The 25246-nt window shown below is 42.3% G+C and overlaps 1 protein-coding gene across 2 annotated transcripts in view; it reads left to right on the plus strand.

Annotated features, from left to right (window-relative positions):
- The window catches only part of pik3r3b (phosphoinositide-3-kinase, regulatory subunit 3b (gamma)), a 200218-nt gene that overhangs the window by 81666 nt on the left and 93306 nt on the right, over window positions 1-25246 (plus strand). For both annotated transcript variants that reach the window (XM_030048906.1, XM_030048907.1), the window contains 3 exons: window positions 5045-5176; window positions 13414-13606; window positions 15461-15546. In XM_030048906.1, coding sequence (XP_029904766.1) covers window positions 5045-5176; window positions 13414-13606; window positions 15461-15546 — 411 coding nt within the window. The remainder of the gene's footprint in view (window positions 1-5044; window positions 5177-13413; window positions 13607-15460; window positions 15547-25246) is intronic.

The following is a 25246-nucleotide window of genomic DNA, read 5'->3' on the forward strand; positions in this document are numbered from 1 at the left end:
GAGGATGGATCGAAGATAGTCCTTTTGGGAGGGTGATTAGAAAAAAATCCCTAAACCTGTCAATACATCAGCCAGTCAGGTGCACCGATTCTCAGCCATGTACAGGAAGAAGTGATCAGTATCATTGTGTGTGTGTGTGTGTGTGTGTGTGTGTGTGTGTGTGTGTGCATCTAGGTTTGATCAGTCTTGAAATCACACTGGTTAAATGCTAAGCTGGGCAAACAAAGCCTACAAAGCTTATCAGTCTTCCAGCTGTGTGTGTGTGTGAGTGTGTGTGTGTGTCTGTGTGTGTGTGTGTGATGGAGTATGATGATGCACACTGGTGTTACTGGAGGTCAATGTCATTCCAGTTCTCCCCAGAGCAGGATTGGATTAAAGCCGTAGCAATCAGACTTGAAAAATGGTTCTTAATGTATACAGGCCAATGGAAATGACCCCAAATTCTGACAGGCGCATCTCGATCCACAGCACAACAATACACAGCCTTGTTCCCATCATTTCGTCTTCTCTCGTTCTATGCATCTATATTGCTGAATCTCTTTCTCAGACCCCCTATACACCTGGCATTAGCATGTGTCCTGGCTGATAGGAATGTGATTGGAGGGCGCAAAACTGCCCTAAAATCCTGGTGTGCAGTAAATTCACCCGAAGCGCAATGAAAATCTGATCTCTCACATCACCTCTGGAGGTGATCACAGGCAAAGTGTAAATTCATGTGTCTCTAATCCACATACAGGAGCTAAGTGAACAGAAAGACATTCTGAATGAGCATCCACCCAAGGAAGGTATAGAAGAAGGAGAGGGCAATGTGCCATACTGACAGCATTCAAGGCCACGGATATTGCTTGAAAAATCCCACAATAAAGACTTTGATAGGAGAGAGATTTGAAAACATAACAAAAGGCACACTTACATAATATGGATTGGTATTTTTTTATGCAGTCTTTACATTGGATGTAAAACACTGTGACTCAGTGCTGCAGCTGCATACAGCCCAGCATAAGGCCTTTCTATAGATACCCAAACAAATGGACACAGCCTGTCATGTATTCTGTCACATTGGTCAACAGATTGAGTTGTTATTAGGAGCTATTTTGTATTACCAAAAACTCAACAAGTATGAAATTTGATATATCAGAGGATAGCATACCAGATAGGTCATTAGTCGACCAAGCTGTTGTTAGCTAACATTAACAAAACAACAGTAATGTTAGTCACATTCAAAAAGATTTAAAATGCACAGTCTAAGGAAATTTACGTAAAGCAATATGCCCTCTGAAAGGTAGTTAACAATAGAACAAATTACCAATACTTTTGATACCTGCTGGGGCTATGTCCTGTTAAACTACTTAATTTACCAGTAGCATAAGGCATAAATGGAAGTTTGGCAAATCCATTCCTCACAGTGTACATTGTACTAAATTTTTCTACACTTGGAACCATTTTGGGTTCACACTGAGTGTGGATACTCAAGCCGAGCCCGTCGGGACCCGATGCATCAGACAAATATTTAGCAGTTATGTTCGGGTTTGGGTAAGGTTTGGTCACATCGGCGTTATTTCAATGAAAAATGATGGACCTACTGCCTGTTCTGGGCAATTTCCTGTGTAGTGTTGGAGTTTATGTGACGACGCTGAAGGCAACACTTTGGCCATTTCAGACAGAAGATATAACCTAGTGATAGAGAACAAACAAAACAAAATCTCAGGCTCAGGTCAGGTACAGACACAAAAACAAGAATGCCTGTCGGGTTCGGCTTGGGCTCGGTAACTATGCTCTCAGGCTTGGGTCGGGTTCGGATAAAAATATGCAGCCCGGTCCTCACTCTAGTTCACACGCTGCGCAGTGGCATTTCATTTTCTTCTTGTATATGTTCCCTGCATCTAACCAGGCAGCAGGCAGCGTGGACAGTAACATAGACAAAGTATTAAAAATGGATTTTATAAGAGAAGGATACTTAAATGTTCACACCAGTAGTGCATGTTAATGCCATGTGTATAGTCCAGCTGCATCAGGTCCAGACACGATCCTGATACGAGATGCGTGTGAATGTCAGATGTGAAATCAAACTTCACATGCCTACTCCCTCTGTAAAACAAATACACACACACACACACACACACACACACACCTCTTCCTTGTGCTGGTCTGGTTGTTATGTCACCCATGACCTTTGGAGGGGTTACACATGCTCACTGTCCTGTCCCCTGGTGCAGACACTTGACTGGGGTGGGAGCAGCTTGACATGCCGCTGGCTCTGAACTCAGTTTATGCTGGCATGGGGGACTGGTGCATTAGCAGCGCCTGGGAAGCTAATCTTTTTTGCTGCAGATTAAACAGCTGGTTTTTATTTGGGATGCCATATCTGCTCTCCTCTGAGAGTGAGGTGAGAACGGGCACAGGGAGGACATGAGAGTGAAAGCTAGCTTGGGAGAGAAATGAGTAGAGAGAAAATTGGTGGGAGGGGGTGGCAGAGATGACAGAGCTCTGTGATGGAGGAAAAGGGGGTATTGTGCGGCGCTTTCATGGATTCTGTACAGCCAGTGGAGCAGAAATTGGGCAGTCAGAAAGAAAGAGAGCGGGGGAGGGTGTGACATAATGTGAGAGGAAAATGGAGAGAGTAAGGGGACAGTCTGCATGGGAAGCCTGCAGAGGGATGAGGAGGCAACAGAGGAAACAAAACGGACAGCAAGATGGAGAAGATGAAGACTTAAGACAGAGAGAATGAGTGAGGGAGAGAGGAAGAGAATTGATCTGGGGATTTCTCATTCCCAATCCCCCACTGAGTGGTGTAATGATGTGGCGTTGGCTGTGGCCCCAGACTCAGTCTGTTTCATTAGGTGTGATTAAACTAGCCCTGCTGACTGAAGCCCGTCCCCGGCCTGCATGACTTACTGCTGGCTGGCACACTTCACCTCACCCCTCTTACATAACCCCCCCAGAGCAGGGCCTCTTCAGCATTTTCACTGTGGGATCCTAAGTGAGTCAATTTGTTCTCACCCTGGGATGCAGGCTTTGGGGTTTGGGGTAGGATTATTGTTGCCAGCTTACATACAATTCACACCCACAATTGTAATTTTGTTTAAAAAAAAAAAAAAAAAAAAAAAAAAAAACAGGAAAAATGAATTTATCTCCACTTAAAAAATGTGATTCCTTTCACAACTGTGTTTTTTTGTAGCTAGTATGGGAAAGAAGGGGAAGTCGCGTCTCAGCAAAAAGTGTCCTGCAGGAAACACGTTTAGTTTTAGTTTTCTGCTCCATACTCTTCAAAGCTTGAAGATGAAATTAAAGGATTATTTAATTCAAATAAAATACTTCAGGGCTTCAGGAATTTCGTCCAAAGTTTGGTATCGTGAGAACACGGTTGTCAGAACTATTCTGATATAGCAATGTGCCTGACTGCGCTACTGGAAAAGACCTAAATATTGTAGCAAGTAAAGTAAGTAAGTAAAGAGTAACTAAGTTTGCAACTTTGATAACTAACTCAGTACAAAATGCATCACACAATATTAGCTGCTATTGCACAGAGATACATTCCCACACAGGGCCAGCTAATATAACACTGCCGTCATTGTCATTGTCACACCATTACAACACTCAACCCCACAAAAATAGATCAAATTAGCAACATAAATTATAGTAGGCTGTAAGCAAACAAATGTGTTTTACCCTCTAAGGATTTCCAGAATTGCCTAAACAGTGTGTTAGAATCCAAAATGCGTCACGTCTCCATTTATGATGAAGAGTAGATTAATATCATTGCATAGGCCATTGTCCCATGACAACACCAAATTTACTCAGTCTGGGTTTAGGGAGGATCAAATCCCCCAGACAAATGGGTGCATTATAACATTGGCCTCACCACCAAGATATGAAGAGGTCATCTATTGATATTAATGGGATTGTGGTTTACTGGTCTGTGGTGATTGGTTAAGTTTATTCAGGCATTAGTTAGAGGGAGAAATCAATGGGATTTAACAGCCATTTTGATTCCACAGAGTTCTGACATATGGTGCAGGTGTGTGTGTGTGTGTGTGTGTGTGTGTGTGTGGATGTGGGGGGGGTTAGGATGGGGATCAGGAAAAATAAGAGGGTTAGTAAGAGGAAGAAGGAGTGAGGGACCATGGAAAGGAGAAGGATGGACACAAAAAGAATGGATCGAATAGAGGAAGGATGGAGAAAGGGCAGAAAAAATATTTTGAGGAACACTGGGGGATGAGGAGGAATTTGCAAGTGAGGGAGGAAGGGAGGGATGGGAGCAGAGGAGTCAGTGTCGGAAGATAAAGAGGGAACACACTGGGAGGAGGTGAAGGAGGAAGAGGAAGGAGGAAGGCTGGGGGAGGAGAGAACATGAAGGGCTAAGACAGGCATGAGGAAGGACAAACGAAGGCGGAGGAGAAGAGAAAGGTTGAGGTAAATGATGGAGGACAAAAAAAACGTTCCGTGACGTAGTACGGCTTGTCCTTTGCTAATCTGCTGGAACACACGCGTAGACACACACGCATGCTTGTTATCTCCCGTTTTGTCTACTGGTTTGGTACATTCCCTTTGCAAGTAGGACATCTTAGCATCTTTTTTTTTTTTTTTTTTTATCTGTGGTTGAGTGATATACTTCCCCTTCGCCCACAATTAACTGACCATGAGACTTTAGACACCGTTAACATCAGCAGTGACCCAATACCACATTTTATTTATTTATTTATTTATTTATTTTTAAATTTTTATTTAAACTATTCGTATAAAGCTGATTTTCATACAGTATACAGCCATATATGTCCATGTTAAATACCCACATGTTTGAAATAGAGCATTTTATCGAGTCACCAGACATCGTCACTTTTCATATATGCACATTATATAAGTTACACATACTGTACATGTTCAACATCTATGGGCCATATCCAGTAGGAGAGATGTATGTGTGTTTGATTCATAATTGCAACATATATGACAACATTTCCCCGGGCATATTTTCCATATGGCTAGAATAACACTGATCAGAATATTATACATATTATTTTCAATGCTTCTCTGTCTCTCCCAGATCCAGTCTCAGTGGATTTGGACCAGTATGAAGTTGTGGCTCTGACTGACACCCTGAGAGGCTTCCTGCAGGACCTGCCCACCCCGGTCATCCCAGCCATTGTCTACAGCGAGCTGGTCTACACTGCACAAGGTAAGGCCTACTTATGTATGCACACAACACACTGATGTTGGCAGTGGCTGATATTACACCAATGGTGCAAACGAAGCTGCTTGAGGTGAATGAGTAGACAAACTTAAAGGAAGAGTTCATCAAAAATGCAAAAAAAAAAAAAAAAAAAAAAAAAAAATGTTTTCCCACTTACCCTTAATGCAATCTATTGACTGAGATGTTGTTTGTATGTTTTGGCAAGGGTTCCAATCTGCTGCAACCTTCCCTGTCTCCCTTCACTCCAGTAAAAGGGCCAGATGGGTTTTTTGTTTGTGCAGCTCAAATCCTTAAAAAATTACTTGTGAAAAATTCAAAAGGAACTCACTATAAGCAGGAAAGTCTATTTTTTTTTTCTTTGTATGTTGGGCGAACTGTTTCTTTAACCAGTCACAGCTCGAGTTTTTAGTCTCTGTTTCGCCCCCCTTTTCCGCACTGTAGGATTGAACTCGGTTTTGAACTCTAGCTCGGCACAGGTCAGGCAGAGTACCTCTGTGCCTCTGTCACTTGGCATAAGCAACAACACTTGTCACATCCCACAGATTCTGCCATATTTGGATGTAAAGATGATGTGGCTGTACCTTCATGTCAGCATCAAAGATCGTCTAATCTCCTGGCAACATCTAATTCAGTACAAGCAAAATGTAACTGCTATGTTTGAGCTCCTCTCCTCTCTCTCTCCCTCTCTCTCTCTCTCTCTCTCTCTCTCTCTCTCTCTCTCTCTCTCTCCCTCTCTCATTTTCTACATAGTTGACCTGCCTGTTCGCCCTTTCACCTGCCACCCACCTCAGCCCAGTGGGCCCCCATCTCTCTGGCTTTCAGCAACTCAGAGTCTGATCTATTTTTCATAAACCCTCCCTTGACATTCACTGCTTCGTGCTTTCCGTGGGTGGTGTGCGTGCCGGTGTGTGTGTATATATAAGAGATAGTCAGAGACAGATGGACAGACTGACAGCACCGATGTGTTTGTCAGGAGGGAGGCAGTGTCAGGCCTTGCAGTAAGTTCACACCAACTCCCATGCGTACCCTTCCCAAAATATTACTCCGCGAAGCCACTCGCCATCAGCTCCAACTGCAAATGCTGTTAATTATGAATTATGTAAGTGCTTTCTTCTCTCTCCCCATCCTGGCCCCGTTAAGTGGCAGCCATTTTTTTTACTTATTCATGGAAACATTTTAAGTCAGGACAAACCACTTTGAAAGGATGCATCAACTATTTTGCATAGGTCATTCCAGGTTAAACCCCCTGAAATTGAACTTCTTATTTGGGATGGGGTCACTTGAAGAATACCGAGTCATTCTCTTCGGTGAAATCAAAGGATATTATGAAAAAGGGCTTTGAGGGCTGAAGTATTTAATTTGTACAGTAAGGATAAGTCACGTAATAATATCAAGAGATCCCTGAAGAACAGACTTGCTTGAGGGGCTAGTGGAGCGAGGTCAGCTGTTTCAGTCCCCTCCCTGCTCCCTTTTTTTTCGCTGCCTTTTAGGTTTGTTCCTCACAGAGGCCTCCATTCTAATTGCTGCTATGGGTTTTTCTTTACCCAAAGCTTGCGTTGGAAATTCCTCAGTGAATATGACCACATAAGGCTGCACATGTTCAGCTGCAACATAGGAAGCTTACTCATCAGGATTGAGGGGCACAGTTTTGTTTGCTTGCTCTTCTTCTTTTTTTTTTTTTTTTAGTTTCCTCTTTCTCCTTAAACTTGCTTTACCTCCCCCCACCCACATACATACACAGATATCTCAATAATTAATAACTTCTTTGCCCTCCAAAATGGTTGCAAGCTAAGAGTTAAATCAAAATTAAGTGACAAGAGGCATTTGACAGTCTGCAGTAAAATTCACGTTCATATTGCATGCTGAATGTAACATTCCTTTATTTCTTCCTTTTTATTTGTACGTTGTACAGTGGTGGAAAAATTAAAAAAAAAATTTTACACAATCTCACAATCTCAAATATTATCATGAAATATTTGTGGAAAAATCTTTTTTGTGTTTCAAAAGGTGTGGCTGCATTAGACATATACAAACAAATACAAATTATATTTTTTTTGTTTATTGTTTACAAGAAAAATAACAAAACTAAATTCTTGACAGTTTAATCTTTATCTTCAGGTGTGTTTCCTGCGTTAGGTTCCTTGTTTTAGCCATTTTTGTGTCTGAAGAACTTTCAAATGTGCTGGCTTTATATAGACACAAAGCTTGGCAACAAAAATTGTGTCTTTTAATAAAAAGAACGACCTTCATCACTGGTACCAAAATGACCCAATACTCAAAATTTCTCATGTATTTTTATGGAGCCAATGAATTTTAAGTTTTTAATGGCTTTTTTAGGATTTGTTTAGTATTTTGGCTGTGACTGTACTAAAAGAAATTGCACTTGAAAACCTAAGAGTGATTTGTTAATTTAATATTTCACAAATGCATGGGGTGTCCAAAAACTTTTTTCCACCACTGTATGTTGATTCAGTAGCAGTCAATGTAAAACCTGAGGATGTGCTCTCAAATAGGTCGCCAACAATGGCAGGGCGGTCACTGAGGTGGCTGCTGACATGTTTGAAAGTTGCACCGAGTTAAATGGTTTGTTACATCAGTCTGAGGTTGCTGTTATGTTACTCTGGTTTGCTTCAGCCAGTTCATTTGGAATCTATGAAAGAGAATGTAAAAAATAGTAACAGCGAGCCTGGGGTCAGTCTCAGCCCTCATCTTTTGTGATGTTGTAACTGCTAAATCCCCCTTCCCATCCCTTTTACCTGTCCTCTAGCCATCCTGCTCCCTGGGAGCCTGGCCATTTTTTCATCTTTTTGAAGTGGATCCCTTAATCCAGCTGGTGGCCAGTCTTGGGAAATCCCCCTACAATCCAAAAAAAAAGACGCAACAGTCAGAGATGGGAAGGCTGCAAAAGCTAAATGTGTTGGATGTTTGATTCCTTTCAGTTTCACTAAAGAATAGGAAGTTCAGTGGATACTTGTAATTGTATTAGGATGCTTTAAATTAAATGGATGCTTGGATATTTTTAATTAAATTCAGTTAATCAGTTCATGAAAAAATACATTTCCCCCTGTCGTTTCATTCAACATGTATTTTACATTCAAATTAGTGCAATCAGATTGTTTTTTTGTTGTTTTTTTTTAAAGCTTTATGCAATCTGTTTTCTTCTTCAGTAACAATAATTATATTTTTTTGTCATCAGATTGCTGTAATCCTCCAGTAATCCTCCATGTCATCTGTTCCTCCCGCATCCTGACCACAGTGAATCTTTTGTTATTAGGACGGTGCCATTTTTATCTTTCATGTTTTTTTTTTTGAAAATAGGTCAGGACGAAGTCAAACTATTTTAAAAGAATGACGCCTGCATTGCAGAGATACAAAAGAAGTGTCTTTTAGGGAGGCTGTTGAGGCTCTGAGTGATTTTTCAGGAATTGGAGTAGGGCCTCCAGACCATTTAGGAGGCTGTGATTCAGCCTCTCGCGCTCTGGGTTTTTTGTATGGGCGGGAAAGGTTAGAACTATGTTCACTGTGACTCAAAGAAATCTGTGTTGACTGGTCTCAAAAGTCATGAAACATTGATTCTATTCTTCTCATGCGTCTTTCTCCCCACTCCAGTCCTTGACCTCATCCTCAATTTTCTTCATCCTCTCTGATCATCCTCCTCCTCGTTCCCCTTTTTTTCATTTCACTCATCGTCCTAATCCATAAGTCTGTCTTTACTTTTCCTCGTGCCCTTCTCCTTTTCATCCACTTCATGCCTATTCTTCTGCTCCCTTGGTTTTCTCATCTCATTTATTTTGCAAGTTAGTTATCCTAATGGTCTAACCGAGGTCAACGTCTAGGAGAACAAAGACACGCTGGCTGAGTCAGGCTGACCACTGTCCATCTGGAGCTGCAGACAGAGGGATGGGAGGGGGAGAGGACAGGACAGGAGGAAGGGTGGGAGGAAGAGTGCAAAGCTGGAGGAATGGGAGCAGGCAGGTCAGGACGAGAGGAAGATGAATTAGGCGGTACACAAGGCTGCACCAAGGTGGAGCAGAGCAAAATCAATGTGGTTAACGTAATGGACCATAAGGATCCCATCCAAGTAGTCATAATTGTTGGTAACATAATCATTATCATTACTTTATCAGTTCATGTTGCTGCATAATATTATCCCTGAATGTAGACCCATGCATCCTCTAGTATAATGGCCTGCATTGATATATCATAAGCTTCACACATGGGAGGCGATGTCTCAAGTGTGCTATTCATTTACAATGACTCACAAGTAAAGATTTTAATGAGATCTTTCACAGGGAAGCTACATGTGATGTGTGATCTCATGAAATGTTGCATTGGCGCACGTTCACCTAGTGGCATTGCCAGACAGGAAAAAGGGGTTTAAAGAGTCTGTTGCATGTTACTGACCAACCTCACATGCATTTTTTTCTATGTGATATTGACATACGACATGTTATTGCAGTGGAGTGCGGTGGAGTTATGTTACACATTGAAACATGTTTACAGAGACGTACATGAAGAAAATTGCGGAGGCTTGATGGTGCCTGAATGGGTGTCTCAGATAAACAAAGTTAACAAGTGAAAAGTGACATTTGCTGTGTGATGTTACAGTATTTCTCAGGGAAAAAAATGGAGAGATCATTGTGTGCTTCCATGGCAACGATCACCTGCGATACGTGATGATTTGATATAGAGCTGTGGGACTGAAAGCTCTGCACATGGGAGACAATACCTTATCAAAGCTGTCGCTCATCGCTTGCCGTCTGGTGAGCCCAGTGGACTCCAGGCTCTTTCTCGGAATCTGACACCAGTCACCTCCACAAAAGCTGGAATTCCATCCAAGTTTTTTTTTTTTTTTTTTGATGGATTAATATGATGATATGATATATGAGCTGGAAAAAGAATTTTTTCTCTTAACAGTAATAGGAAAGTTAAGGAAGCAGATATACTTGCTGCGACCCCGGGGGATGGAAAAGCTCCTAATTTGTATTTTATTGTCTGCACTATTTCAAAAGGTTCACTTAATTTTTTTCTTGTCAGATAGATTGCAAGTGGAAGAAACTACATCACCCAAAAGGTTGAAAATGTGTGCTCCCACTGTCTAACTGCCATATTGCTGATTTCAGCTCTAAAGTCGGCCTGTGGTGCGGTCTAGTTGACCCCACTTCTCTGCCTTCAGTCCCCCAGGTCCACCTCCCCCTCCCTAACCCCCACCCCCCACCCCACCCCACCCCAGTGTCCAGTTGTCCAGTCACCCAGTGTCCCTAGGGACCAGATGGACAGGCCAAGTTCCCTCTCCAGCCTTGACCTCTATTGACCAGCCGGGTCAGCCACAATCCATAATAACAGAAGGAGGAGGACTGTGTGTGTCTGTGTGTGTGTGTGTGTGTGTGTGTGTGTGTGTGTGTGTGTGTGTGTGTGTGGTGGGGGTGCTACTACTGGCTCGAGACGGCGACAGAGATAGATACTGAGAGGTGATAGAGGGTACGTATGTGACTGTGCATGTGTACATGTGTGCGTGCATGTGTGTGTGGTCATCGCCTATGATCAGTAGTGGCCAGACCGGGAAGGGTGACTCCTTGACCTCTATCAGGCTGCTGCAGATTGTCAGCCATCCATCACCACCCACCTACCCACCCACGCACACAAGCACACACACACACATACATGTGCACACATAACACAGAAAAAGTCTCATGTGCAGACACACATAACGGATGCACAGGCACACTGCATTCACAATGCTCTTCCAACACAAAGTCAGTCACTAACAGATGCACTCATTCATGTTACATTCATAAACACTGCACACACAGACGGAAACACACACTAATAATTGATCCACCCAGCCACTTCTTCCACCCTCTGAATCCTCTTGACCTCGCCTCTCCATCTCTCTGACCTTTTACCTCTGGATCCACCAGCCCGGGACATACATATACAAAACAATGATTCACATATGTTGGTATGCATTTGCATGTACAAACAGAAGTTTGTACACACACACACCCACACACCCACACACACACACACACACTAGTTCCAGGCCTGCTTTTATGTAAATTAATATGACCCCCTTGCTTTTTATCTTTTCCTTTCCTATGTTTAATACATAAATGTGTGAATATACTCATATTCCTATATGTACAGTATTGTGTGAATGATTATTTCTAAGATTTTCCAGTGTGGACACTGTACATGATTTAAAGGGCAACATGTCTGTGGCAGATTCCTCACTTTTACAGCTCTCTCTCCATCCCTCTCTCTCTCTCTCTCTCTCTCTCTCTCTCTCTCTCTTTCTCTCAGCACTCTGTGCTATTGGGATTGATTGGAACACTTTAGTTCCAGCACAGCAGGCTAAATACAACCAATAGCTCATATTGCCTCATATTGTAAATCAATAGAAACCATTATTTCAGCACCTTCATACATATCCTACATAAACATGCAGAGCATTGCAGCACCTGGTAAAATTCTGTACAATAAACTATATCAGCAAATGATGGGTGCATTTTCCCTGGCTCATATTCATTGTAACATATGAATTAGAATAAACAGCCCTTGTGAAATCAGAGAGATGCATTATACTATGGCTGAGTTAACATTTGAATTTATGGAACAATGTTTCTGTTTCTGACCTGTGCCTTTAGCCTGTGATTTGAATGTAAAATACTTGAAGAAAACATGAAGGAACTATGATAAAATATGCAAAAAGAAACATGTGAACACCACACAAATATATTCATAAATAAGCCCTAATAAGCCTGTGTTTGAAGAACTGTGGGTATAATTGCACATGATTGCCCAGTCTGAATCAATCTAGTAGTCAATCTTTATATTGTGTGTTTGAGGATTTAATGTGAGCCATTTCACTAACTGGATTAGAAATAGGCTACAGATGCTTAAAGCCTAAGAGAGGAGGATTAAAATACTGTAATTTCATTCTAAATAATATTTCAAAAAGCATTTGTTGGAAAGGCAGACAAAGATATGGACTTTGTATATGGATTTTTTTTTTTTTTTTTTTTTTGCAGAACGGTTATACAAGAATGTGTGTTCAATTGTTGATCTGAGCCATCCCACTGAGTTTCTTCTCTCGTAAACCAAGTCTGCAGCAGACAGAGGCACAGATGTTGTCTTGTTTGCAGCTTGTTTGCAGTGCTAAAGGGCCTGTGGTGAAAGCACTCATCAATATGTCTGCTTCTCTCCAAACACTGGCATTGTCTGAACCTTACTAATACAAAAAAGGAGTCGGGTATTATCCCCTGCACTGCCTCCTGCTGTGTCATTTTTACAGGCATCCATAGAACGAACCCCTATGATTTTCTCCATAGCATCTGTCAAGCTAGCTAGCTAGCAGCTGGCTCCTGGACTTGGTCTGAATTCAAATCACTGATGTCCTGCCAAGGCCGTATATCTCCACAAAGTCAACTAGCAGCTGGCTGCATGCATGGATGGATATTGATGGTGGTGCTCACTGGGCAGCACAGCGGGGATGCTGGGATTGTGCTCAATATTAAATGTTTCTGCTTGAAATGATGAGATGTAGTCCTGTGTGATAGATGTTTATACATGCATCCTGGGTGTCTGGGTGTCTGCTCAGCTGTTCGCTCTGTTCACTCACAAGCCCAAAGACACACAGATGCACGCCACGTAAAATTCGAAATCCCTGCAGAGCCGTCCTGAACCCAAGTGATGATTTGTCATGCGCTGTCATAAATATTTAATTTCTTCTTTTGGAGCCTGAGATCATCATAAGACACAATAGTAGCAGTGTTGTTTTTGTGATTTTGAAGTTTCACATCTGTAAAATGGAATTTTTTTTCATTTCCCTCTGAATGAAAAGCAGAGCTCATAACTTGTTTGGGGTGACATTAAAAGGTTAATCAGATTTGTTTTTCCACATGTGATCATCGCTGCTTTTGAGTTCCCTGGCTGCACAAAGGCTAAAATGCAGCAAAAGAAAACATCGCTCTTGTCGAGTGGAAAACATAAAGTTACAGAATGTCAACTTTTCGGAAACCAAGGAAAACTGTTTTGCTTTCGGCATGGTGACTGTGTCTTTTTTCCATTTACCCAATTAGTTATGGAAATGTGTCATAAACCCCATGGTTGCCAATTTTTTTTAATCCAAAGAAGAGTAGCTAAGTCCTCAAATAAAGTTAAAAAGACGCAGGGTTTCCTCCTAACCGCGAGCATATTCTTGCACTCTTTCCGTCCTCCAGAGACCCAGAGTGTGGAGGAGTGTGGGGAGAGGCTGAAGAGGATCCTGGAGTCTCCCAGTGTTCCCCAGGCCAACCACCAGCTCCTGGTTCATCTCACCAGACACCTGGCCAGGGCAGGGCAGCACAGCCAAGCCAGTCCCAGGATTTTGGGACAGGCCTTCTCTGAGGCCATCTTCAAGCACTCACTGTTCAGGTAATGGGCTTTGAAGAGTCATTCATTCATCCATTCCATTATTATGATTATGATTATTATGATTATTGTGATTATTGTAGTAGTAACTGTAGTAAATTTGCTGGTCAGGTTCTTTTTTTCTGCTTTAAATGTTTTTTTTTTCTTCATCCATTCACATTATTCTTAATATATTCCTCGTATCATACAAAACAACTTGCATTAGTGGTAGTGACTTCATTTAACTTGAGTAGGATGCACAACATATACTATTTCTTATACATGACAGAAATTTACAAAAACAAAATGTCTATCGCCCCCTGCCATTGGTGCCCAATCGGCTTGGTGCAAATAGTGAGAGAATGGAGTTTGTACATTTTGTTCTGAGAGTGATGACAGAGGAAAGGTGATGCTAACACCAAAATGGACAGGGTTCATCCTCTAGGGAGCATGAATGTGCCAAACAAATTTCATGGAAATCTGCAAAACGGCCTGTTGGATGGCCACATGGACAGACCAGCCAGCTGAACAGCCGACCAATGTGGCCATCCTTACACCCCACATGCCAGTGGGGCAAAAATTAAAGCTAGACTTGCTTTACCAAAATTTAGATTTTCTGAAATGAAGACAAGAAAAGTGTAAATCTCAGGTAGATGGCAGTGTCAGAAATTTATACATTGGACCCTGACAGGGATTTCCGGCCCCTGCAGGATCATAAAAACTTTGAGTTCAAATGAGAGCATGAAATCTCCTGAGTGTGAGTGCTTTTTCATGCACAACAGCGAAACGTGTTTTTGCTCTGGCTCGGTGTTTAAGAGGATACAGACAAGCACTTTCAGAACTTCCATTAACTTTCCATTCCTTGCGTAAAACCACTGCCGTCGATAGCACTGATTATTCCAATCCGTCTTCTCACCACAGTCACTATTTTTTAGCAGGGGGGGCCCAACGACATTCAATGGGTAATCCTATTTAATTCAAATTTCGGGAACTGTGATCAGGATGATGCACTCAATATGGCTGCCAAAGAACTTTGGTGTTGTCATGGAAATGAACACAAGTTTGGTGCATGAGACAGCTCATGTTTTACCATGACAAAGGCAGCGTTTGACTCAGTGTACAAGTGGTGGTTTCATGGTTGTTCTCAAATGAACCACCACTCATTTCCATTACAAAATCATCAAAAATACATGGAAGTGAGCCTAGGCATAACAATTGAGATTACCTTCACGCAACAGAAAGACGCACGTGGAGGCTTCTGGGTAAACGCTCGATAGATCTGCCTTTGCTGATGGGCAAACCAAACATGATATTTCACTCAGCTGTAATATCAACATCCTGCAATTTAAAAACTGGATGCTCGACCATAGAGAGAAGGAATTAACAACGCCGATGATGTTGTTTTGCTTACCCATACCCTGCGTAAGTTCGGCTGTATCTGTTTTTCCAAAAATTACCTAGGAATGTCTTCTTTGACGTTGTACGATGCTGTGTGGTGGAAGTGCAGTGAATTTGGAAAATCAGTCAGTGAGTCAGAGGCGATGATTGTTTGCATAGCCTGGTCAAGCAGATCACCTCTGACGCAGGGAGGGAGGGAGGGGGTCAGCGTATCACAGCCTGCTGCCCTACTTCTACTTGACCCTGCGTGCTTTCAATTATTTGTTTGAAAATGTGATTAATATTAGCTGGTTTTGGAATACAGTTAGTCAGATGTCCTTTAAATTTTCAGCTGGCATGGACATGAACTCAGCAAATTCTCCTCCGCTTGTGATAAGTTGATGTCACTCTAGATTTGGGCTCCCTGCCATCTTTTAGCATTTGACTACAATGTTGTTTGTGTCTGTGTCTGTGTGTGTGTGTGTGTGTGTGTGTGTGCAGTGCTGATGTGAACCCGGAACACCACATTAGGATCCTGGAGGCGCTTATAGCAACAGGGGGTCTAATGGAAATGCAGGCTGCACCAGGTAGGATAATACACACACACACACACACACACACACACAAAGATGCACACAATGATAAAGTCGCTCCCAACAAGTAATATTGTTTATCATAAGGCTGTTTCTTTGGTGACACTGAACAGTCACACAAATACAAATGCACACACACACATACGCGCGCACACACACACACGTACAGCAGTTTTTCAGCTCGATGATGGAGTGCCTGAAGCTAGTCTCTCAAGAGTATTCACTATACATTTCTCACAGTGGGAACATGACTTTCACTCCTTCCCCACTGCACCACAAACTACAGCGGAAAAGACATGTTTGGTTTATGAAATATGTGGAAAACACAAACTTTTGCCCAAGCTGCTGTAATAAATTGGGCATGGAGCGTGAAATAACAGCTTTCTTCGGCCTCTGTTAGTTCAGTTTACAGTCTGGACGTGCAGTATGTATGGTAACAAGAAACAGCGGTTTCATGATGTTTTTCTTGTTGCATTCCTTCTTTCTTGGACTGTTGCAGCAGAGAGCACGGATATGAATGTGAACATGGCATGTCTGGCCTACGGTATACAGTATGGGCATGTGTACTGATCAGATCCACACATAATGAGATTGTCTCGGCTTGTGTTTTCTGTAAGTTAATATTGGGTTGATGAGGAAAGTGCGCAGCAAACCTCTGATCTGTGTGTTTGTGCATGCATGCTGTGTCACTGCTGCAATAAAATGTAGATATCTGGAAATAAAATGGTCTGGAGTAAGCAATGAGGCATGAAACACTGTGCTTGTGTGTGTGTGTGCAGGCGTGTGTGTGTGAGAGAGAGAGAGAGGGCGAGTGAGGGAGAGGGAGAGAGAACGAAAGAAAGGTCAGACAGCAGGTGTGTGGCTGATTGAAAGGGCCGGGGTGTCTGTTGAGGTCATTGTTTGTGGGTCAGTGCCTGTGTGCGTGGGTGTACAGGGTTAATGTCAATGGGTCAGTGTCTGTGTGTGTGCTTGGGTCATTGGTAGCACGCTTGTGTGTGTGTGTACATGCAGCAGTGTGTGTATGAGGTTGTATTCGTCTGTTGAGGGCCATGGTGTTAAGGTTAGGGTCAACACATTGGTCTTGGTAGTGATTATAGTGGCTGTTTTGTGTATGTGTGTGTTCAGACGGGTCATGGTAAAGGTCGCGGGGCCATTTGGCAGATCAGACGCTGTTTTATGGTCGAAACAAGATGATTCAAGGGAGCATGCTGGATGGGGCGGGCCAGAATTTCCCTGAAAATTCCCCCCTCTGGACACAGTTTTGTTGGTGGTGAGCGGCTGACTGCAGTATTAACCTACTTAAGCAAACACAAGTAAACCATTATTCACTGCAAAAGAGGACTGGCACACAGACAATGCACACGCACGCACACACACACACACACACACACACACACACACACACACACACACATCACAGTGCTGCAAATCAGTGCCCAATCATATCTTGGAACCTGCTGTTGTTTGTGGAGTCCCCCCCCCATTCACTGGTCCTGGGTGACACACAAGGGAGGGCTGGGATCAATAATTCAGGGGGCGCACATATACCCTGCAGGGTTTGGAGATTGGATGAATGCATATAGGATTCAGTCTGTCGCCGGTGGAATTTACTCACTCAATTTTTTTTTTCCTGATTCAAATTATCTTGATCTTTGGTAATTTAAAATGTAGCCTAGTGCAAGACCCTTAAACGGAGGAAGCCCTCACAGGAAATAGAATTATGCTCAAGATGATATGGAATATATTTTGAGCCAGCAGATAACGTAGCCCAAAAGCACGCAACATTTCACAGGGCTTTCTTCAGGGTACGCTGGCTTTGTCCCTGCATGATTCCTCATTTCATAGTCGTGTGCTGCTGAGTCCTAGTGGGAATATGCCCCAACCTTCTTTATCTTTTTTTTGTAATGCAAGGGCTTAGACTGTACTTTAAAATGTAAAAAATAAATAAATAAATACCTGCTTGGTACAAAATAAGATATTTTCTAACTTACCAGAAGTGCAATTTGTCTGTACGGTTTCTGTATGATTTGATGAGGTTTCACCTCTGCTGTGATCTTCCCTGGCTCCCTTTACCCCGGTACAATTTGGCTGGAGGGGCATTTCATTGTGGAGCTCACACTGTAAAAAATTTACATGCTAAAAACTCAAGAGCTCTTTCCAAAAACAATGACACAGTTTACCAACACAATCCACAGCCTCAGGGGGCGAAGAGTTTCATTGGAAACTATTTCCTGCTGAATTGTATCTTGCTGCAAATTGTGTCTGTACTTGCATGAAGAAGCACAAATTCAATAAAACAGAGTTTGTTGGTGTACCTCAACTGGAAAACCCACACAGAAACTCAATCTGGAGGGATAAATTGCATTAGGAGTAAGTGGGGAAAAAATACATATATTTTTGTATTTCAAGCGGAAATGTTCCTTTACATTTCAGATCCATTCATCACACCACCACCACAAACAGTCACACTCTGGTCGTTGCCAATTTAAAAGCAAATGGTACATCAGAGAATTGATTGGTGTCCCTTACAGCATTGATAAAGTATTGGGAACCAGCTACTTATGTGATGTCAAATGCATGTACACCATTGGCCAAGCCTTACACACTGGACAGTTCCTACACACACTCTAGTCCCAATCCAATAAGAGTAGGGGAGGCAGATACTGTATGTGCCATGTAACATCAGCAAGCCAAGACATACAGTGCACCTGGCACAATATAATGTGTAAATCCACCTCTAAAACTTTCTTAAATCCTCTTTCTCTCATTTTTCTTTTCACTTTATACATCCACTATACACTATCTTATAATGTCACTAATGTCATATCATAATACTAACTGAATAGAGCATGTTTGACTGTGAGTGTCGCTTGTGTATGACCTTTTTGTCAGCCCTGTCGAGATCTTTATCCAAGGCTACATTCACAAAGCGCCTGAAACTGACCCAGATCTGATCTTTTCACTTTGACTGTTCACGTTCATCTTTGTATGTGACCCATATCTGACATCAGTGTGAACAGATCTCTGCTGTGAGCCCACATGTTCACATTTACATCAAGCATTCACACTAATAAAAAAAAAAAAAAAAAAAAAAAAAAAAGTAATTGACATGACAGTCCTCATCATCGCAGTGAATAAAATTGTGTTGCAGGCGTTCATTTCTTGGATTGTTTGCTGTGGTAAGAGTGGTGTGATGGCAGTCCATCAGCTGTTCAGGCTGAGGGCAAGAAGGCAAAAAAAGGGCTTGGATTGAAGCGTCTCCCCATATATCTATTAAATGTCCTGTTGTTATTGCTGCAGTCCTCCATATTTTGTTTTGACCCACTACTGCTGACAAAGAATGAATGATGACACCCTGACGTTGATGTGAACGTGCCTGGTGGGAAAACAAAAAAAACAAAAAAAAAAAACAAAAAAAACAAATGAATTCTGATCTGTGCGTTCACATCAGCAGGAATCAGATTCTTATCTGATATGAAAGTGGCCCAAATCAGAATCGAGATTCAGGTTTTTTTTTTTTTTTTTTTTTTTGCTGTTTGCACTGGCATACAAATCAGATCTGTGTCACATCTGAGGAAAAAATCAGATCTAGGCCACTTTTTACTAGCTGACTGAAGGCAACCCAAGAGAGAGAGAGAGAGATAAAGAGAGGGGGCAAGAGAATGAATGAACATGTCAGTGAGTGCGTGCGCATATTTAGGCGCTCAGATAACATATGTGTACATACATGTTGTGTGAGAGTGATATGTGACTTGTATGTTTTGTGTTTGTCTGTGTGTACATGTGTGTATGTGTATGTGTGTGTGTGTGTTGGCAGGCAGGCAGGCTTACATCACAGCAAATGGAGCAGAGGGAGCTGTTTTGCGCCGTCTTTGAAGTGTGTCTTTTGTAACATCTCTTACACAACCATCTCTCTCACTCTCTGTCTCTCTCTCTCTGTGTCTCTCTGTCTCTCTCTGTGGGGTGCCTGAACAAAGCCAACTGCCTCAGGACCCAATAGGTGTTTTGTAATCAGGGGGATGATGTGGGAAATTGTATTAATGTAACAGTGTATATTCTCTTTGTACCTCTGTCTTTTTCTCTGTCCGTATCCCTGTCTTATAATCTGTCTGTCTGTCTGTCTGTCTGTCTGTCTGTGGTCAGTAGCTGCATTCCCATGAACCACTCAAATTAATTGCAAGCAAATAACAAAATGCCACCGAAAAATAAAGCAAATTAAGGTGCATTTCCGTAACATCTGTTTATGTGAATAAAACATAACCTTCTGTGGTTGCCGAATGGTGACCCATCCTTCTGTCTGCGTCATCATGTTGAAGTTAATTTCTTTGCAGCACAGTGTGAAAACTGAGGTTAAGCAGGACATAGAGCATTTCAAATCAGTCACAGCAAAGGATATTTAAAATGGCATAAAGCATTGTAAAACATGACTGTACAAGGCTATATGGAGATTTTCAAAGTTCATTGTTTTAAAGTCAGATGGCTGGTCAGATGGTTTGCATCACCATCTGACTGTTGACCGTTCAATTGACCGTTGCTACAGTTTGTTTGCTAGCTACAAGGCTGTGCCTAGACCTCCTGTTTCCCATTTAACATCACTGTTACAGTCTTTGCATATATGAGAAGAGTGGATGTCTTGATTTCTTAATCTGTCCATTTCTAAGTGTTGGCTTTCCCACCATCAGCCATGACAGCCGGCGGTGTCTGACTGAAGTCAGGGATCAAAGAGCAACTGGTCATGTGATTAAATCCTATGTGCATGCTTTCTTTTTCTTTGGCAAATACATTTCCATCACAAATTACTGCAATTCTCTGCATCAAATATAAAGTGTATGAACCTCAAGCGAGTCTGTATTCCGACAAAGCATTTTTTATTGATGTGGCAAATTTCGTATTAAAAAGAATTGATGGAAGTGGTTAGTGAGGTGTCATTATAAGTTGAAGTAATATAAAAGTCTGGTATTTTAATGTTCTCAAATGAAACAGATAGGTACAGTTAGGAAGGTAAACAAACAATTAAGGCCTTTTTGTGTTGGTTTTTGCATTTCTTCTTCTATATGCACCTACCCAAGGATCTCTATAGGGCTTTGCACATTGCCTTACTTTCCACTCAATACTGTCATGTCTCTATACTTATAACTTCAGTTCCACTCCCCATAGAGTTGAATCAAGGTCAGCGGAACTTGTTTGTAGATTCTCTAAGACGTTTCAATTCTCATCCAAGAGGCGTCTTCAGTTCTTAAAGAATTTGTAAACAAGTCCAGCTGACCCGGTTTCAACTCTATGTGGATAACCTTGACCTGGATGCCTGAGAGCCTCCACAGACTTCAGTTTCACTCACTCATTTCTTTGTCTGTTCAGCCATGATGGCTAATGCTGCTCTTGCTAACTGCCTAGATCTTTTTTTTTTTTTTTTTCAAAATTTTCCAAACAAGCCACTGTTTCTGCTGCTGGGATAGTAAATGCATCACCTGTGCGCAAGTGTTTTTTTTTTTTTTTTTTTTTTTGTGAAAGACCTACCAGACACGGTTAAGAACGGCATGTGCAACATGTGGAAAATGTTTCATGAACTAGGTAGCGGTTGAATCACTGCTGTGTTATATCCATTAGCAATAAAGAGTAGCAAGAAGGACATTTATTTATATGAAAATGTCCTGTATTATTACAAGTAATAAGTCATTCAAGGCTGTGCTTCTCATTGATTTCTGGAACAGCTAAGTCGTTAGGAGCAAAGCGGCTTTCTAAAATCACTATAATCTGTTCTCCCATCAAAAAATGTGGCTCTTGAACAGTGTGCAAAGAACGTGGCGAGACAGTATGAATGGTGAGTTTTATAACTGCACTATTAATGGAGCTCAGAGGCATGTGTTTATCAGTTATGTTACAGTTGGCTTAGATGTGAGTCATTGAATCAGCTCTGATCAGCGGCAAGATGCACGTTTTTTCTTTAAACGCATCTCGTCAACATCAAGACGACACCTTGACTCATTTCATGTGTCAATATGTGAATCCTGAATTGCAGTTCTGTGGCACGGGGACAGCGTGCCTTGCAGTGGCTCCTTTGTTTTACTCGCCGTATACAAAAAAGAGAGAAAGGGAGAAACAGACAGAGAGAGAGAGAGAAAGGGAGAGAGAGAGAGAGAGAGAGAGAGAGAGAGAGAGAGAGAGAGAGAGAGAGAGAGAGAGAGAGAGAGAGAGAGCAAACTGCAAAAAGGAAGAGGTCAGGTTCATGTGTGAGCATTTTTCTCACCCATTACCTCCCCTGCCACCCCTCCAGACAGCATTAGTAGAGGTCAAAAGTTACCACAGTGCCTGTTGGCAGTATGTTAACCCCTAAACAGAGGTTTGAGAGAGAGTGTGTGTGTGTGTGTGTGTCTATACACCCGTTGACCCCTCAAGAGAGCTGCCCTCCAAGCCTGCTTGCCAAATGGAGTCTGAATATATGACTAGCTCTATTCCACCTGAATGCTGTGGCTCCGAATTCCTGTGACCTATGAATGTTGTGTGTGTGTGTGTGTGTGTTTGTGGGGGGTGAGGAGGTGAGGGGGGTTATGTGTGCTTGTCACGTGCATGTTAAGCTTCAGTGCAGCGCAGCTCGGCTAGCCGGTATTTCAGCCACAACCAGCACACTTTCACCAGGAACCGGTGGTAGAAAAAAAAAAAAAAAAAAAAAAAGGAAAGGAAAGCAAACTCCTAAAACACACCCATTCACATTCTGGGCCTCTTCCTCTGTTTTCGTGATGACCCGTTTTCCTTCCAAGGCACGCAAACCATACCCGCAACTTGGCAAGGCTATGGCATACACACACACACACACACACTCGCTTACACACACTAATTCCTCCTCTTGTTCTCTTTCTCGCTCTTGGTCTCCCAGCTCTCTTGGGCCATTTATTTGGCTGGTAATGTAAGCCATTTGCAAGCTCGGAAAGTATGTTGGTAAAACATAGCGTTCAGGCACTGATTCAGAGGGCAGGCCCGTGTTAAGACTTACTACCCTCTCTTCATTTGCTGTAAACAAAAACCAACCAAACATCCCACAACAGCATTAACGTGTGTGTGTGTGTGTGTGTCTGCTCTTGAATGCAGTGACTCGAAAACTAAATCACATGAACCTATTAACAAAACAAACTGGGACAAATTGCATTTTTTTTAGTGCATGCAATACAATGAATTCTGCTGGAGTTGCATTGCACTGTCTGTGTCTGTACAAGTTATGTACTTCTGGTTCATTAGCAAATAATTGTTCTACTTCACAGCATCTTGTTTGGGTGAAGCCCTCTGAGCTCATTACCTACCAGCAGACAGGGCTAGAGCCACAGACAGAGCTTTGGCAACACAGTTTGTGATAGCAGCTGTTTTAGTTCCTCAATGGCCATCGCCAAGTAACCACTCATTATACACTGGCCGAGTGTTGCGTATCTCACTGTAGTAATGTTGTGGTCTGAGCATGTGTGTGTGTGTGTGCTTGTGTATTAATGAATGTGTGCATGCAACTGCACTTAATTATTCACTTGAAGGTTTTACAGAGTGTTGCTTTGCTTGGTGTGTGTGTGTATGTGTGTGCATAATCATGCGATGACCCAGCAAGATGGTACTGAAGTATGAACATGGTATGAATGTGGACACACAATCACACATATACAGTTCATTCTCTCGCACATATAGGGGGATCATGGGCTGAATAGAAGTTCAGTGTGTGTGTGTGTGTGTGTGTGAGAGAGAGAGAGAGAGAGAGAGGGAGAGAGAGATGTGTTAATGTGTTAGCCTGCTGGCTTTAGCATACAGTTGACCAGACCAGCATGGTCAACAGAGTGATGCAGCACAAGTGCTCAGAGTCAGCACACCCATCCACATTTGTTCACACACACACACACACACACACACACATACACATACACATACACACACACACACACACACACACACACGCACAGCGCCATGAGCAGAGCTGAAAGTATTAAGAGGGATGTGAGGGAGTGTTTATTTGTATGAGATTATAGTGAGAGGATATGTGTGTGCGTGAAAGAGAAATATTAAATTTATGTATGTATTTATCATTTTGCTGTGTGTGTGTGTGTGTGTGTGTATGTGTGTGCAGACCCGCGTTCATGCGTGTACACGCACACTGTGCCAAGGGTTCAGAGATAAGTCATGCCCTAAGTCTATCCCATCAGGAGGAAACAGGAAAGTGCCAGCATATCATCTAGTATAATCCCACTGTATGGGGTCAGCGACAGGGCACACTCACACACACACACAGAGAACCTGCATGTGTCTATGTGTAAGGAGATCATGGTTTTGTAATGTCATTAAGCCAAATAAGTTACCCACTTAGCATGTGCATTGGTTAATACTGTATATGGTGTTTGTGTGTGTATGTGTGTATGCGTGTGTGTGTGTGTGTGTGTGTGTGTGTGTGTGTGTGTGTGTGTGAACTTTTGTCACACTGGAGTAATGGGGCTGCAAGCTTCTTCTTAACCAATTGCACACACAGTTGATTGAGGTGTGTGTGTGTGTGTGTGTGTGTGTGTGTGTGTGTGTGTGTGTGTGTGTGTGTGTGTGTGTGCGGGGTGTGTCTCCTCTGACCTAGAAGAGCAGCCACAGTGGTCAGCTGCTGTCCAGATCCTTCAGCTGCACACAATTACATGGCTCAGTGTCCCAGCTAATAACACACACACACACACACACACACACACACACACACACCTACCTCTTTCTTTTCTTCCTTTTCCTTCATTTTTCCCTTTTCTAACTGTAAGCGAAAGACACATTGGTGATCACTGAGCTCTAACAGAGTGTGGCTCTGACAGGCTGCAGGGTCCAGTGGCAGAGACACACTACACCATGTAATTACAAGGATGGATTGTTTTTGTTATGTGATTTAGATCCAAAACTACGTTATGAGGAGATGGTATGTACCATACATACAGCGTCGTTGTCCAGGTCACTCCTTGCCAATATTTCCTTTATTTCTCCAAGACTGGGCAGACAGAAACTCTACAGAAACTCAAACTTCTTCAATGGAAAATCCAAGTCTCACCATTGCAACAATGGTGAGACTGATTGATGCACACCTGACCTCTGAAAAGTGCAGTGCAACAAAAAATACCTTGGTGATGTTTCTCCATAACTCTGATTTATCCTCCACACTGGTCTTGAAATATTTGTGTATTGGACACAAATTTTGTTGACCTTGGTCTTGGGACCCAGAAATGATTTTACAGATTATTAAGCTGGCTAAACACCAGCCCGCTGAGCACACGCTGTATTTCTGAGTTGTGGTAAGGCTTTGGTAAAGTTACACACGTTTCCCAATTACATTGATCCACGTTAGGATCCTTGAAAATATAAAACACCCCCCCCTACCCCACCACCACTGTGTTGTAGGGTTATGGGTCATGGTCAGGAGTGAGATGAAGGGTAATAGCCTCTGAAATTAGTTTGTTAGTTGGATACAGAGAGACATGTGGTCAGGGAGGTCCCAACACAAGGCCAAAAGGTGAGGGTCGCAGAAAAGAGGGCTTCCTTTTTTTTTCCTCTCCCTCTCTCTCTCAATCACAGATGGCCATGAAAACATGGAGGGCCGATATTTAAGCAAGCTACATGATAATGGTCATGATCAGTAAAATTGTATGAGTTAAAGCTTATTGCTGCTACACTTGAACAGCTTATTGCTTTTCAAATAAGACTTGCT

The sequence above is a fragment of the Myripristis murdjan genome, chromosome 4, assembly GCF_902150065.1.
Source record: "Myripristis murdjan chromosome 4, fMyrMur1.1, whole genome shotgun sequence".
In the NCBI taxonomy this organism is placed as follows: Eukaryota; Metazoa; Chordata; class Actinopteri; order Holocentriformes; family Holocentridae; genus Myripristis; species Myripristis murdjan.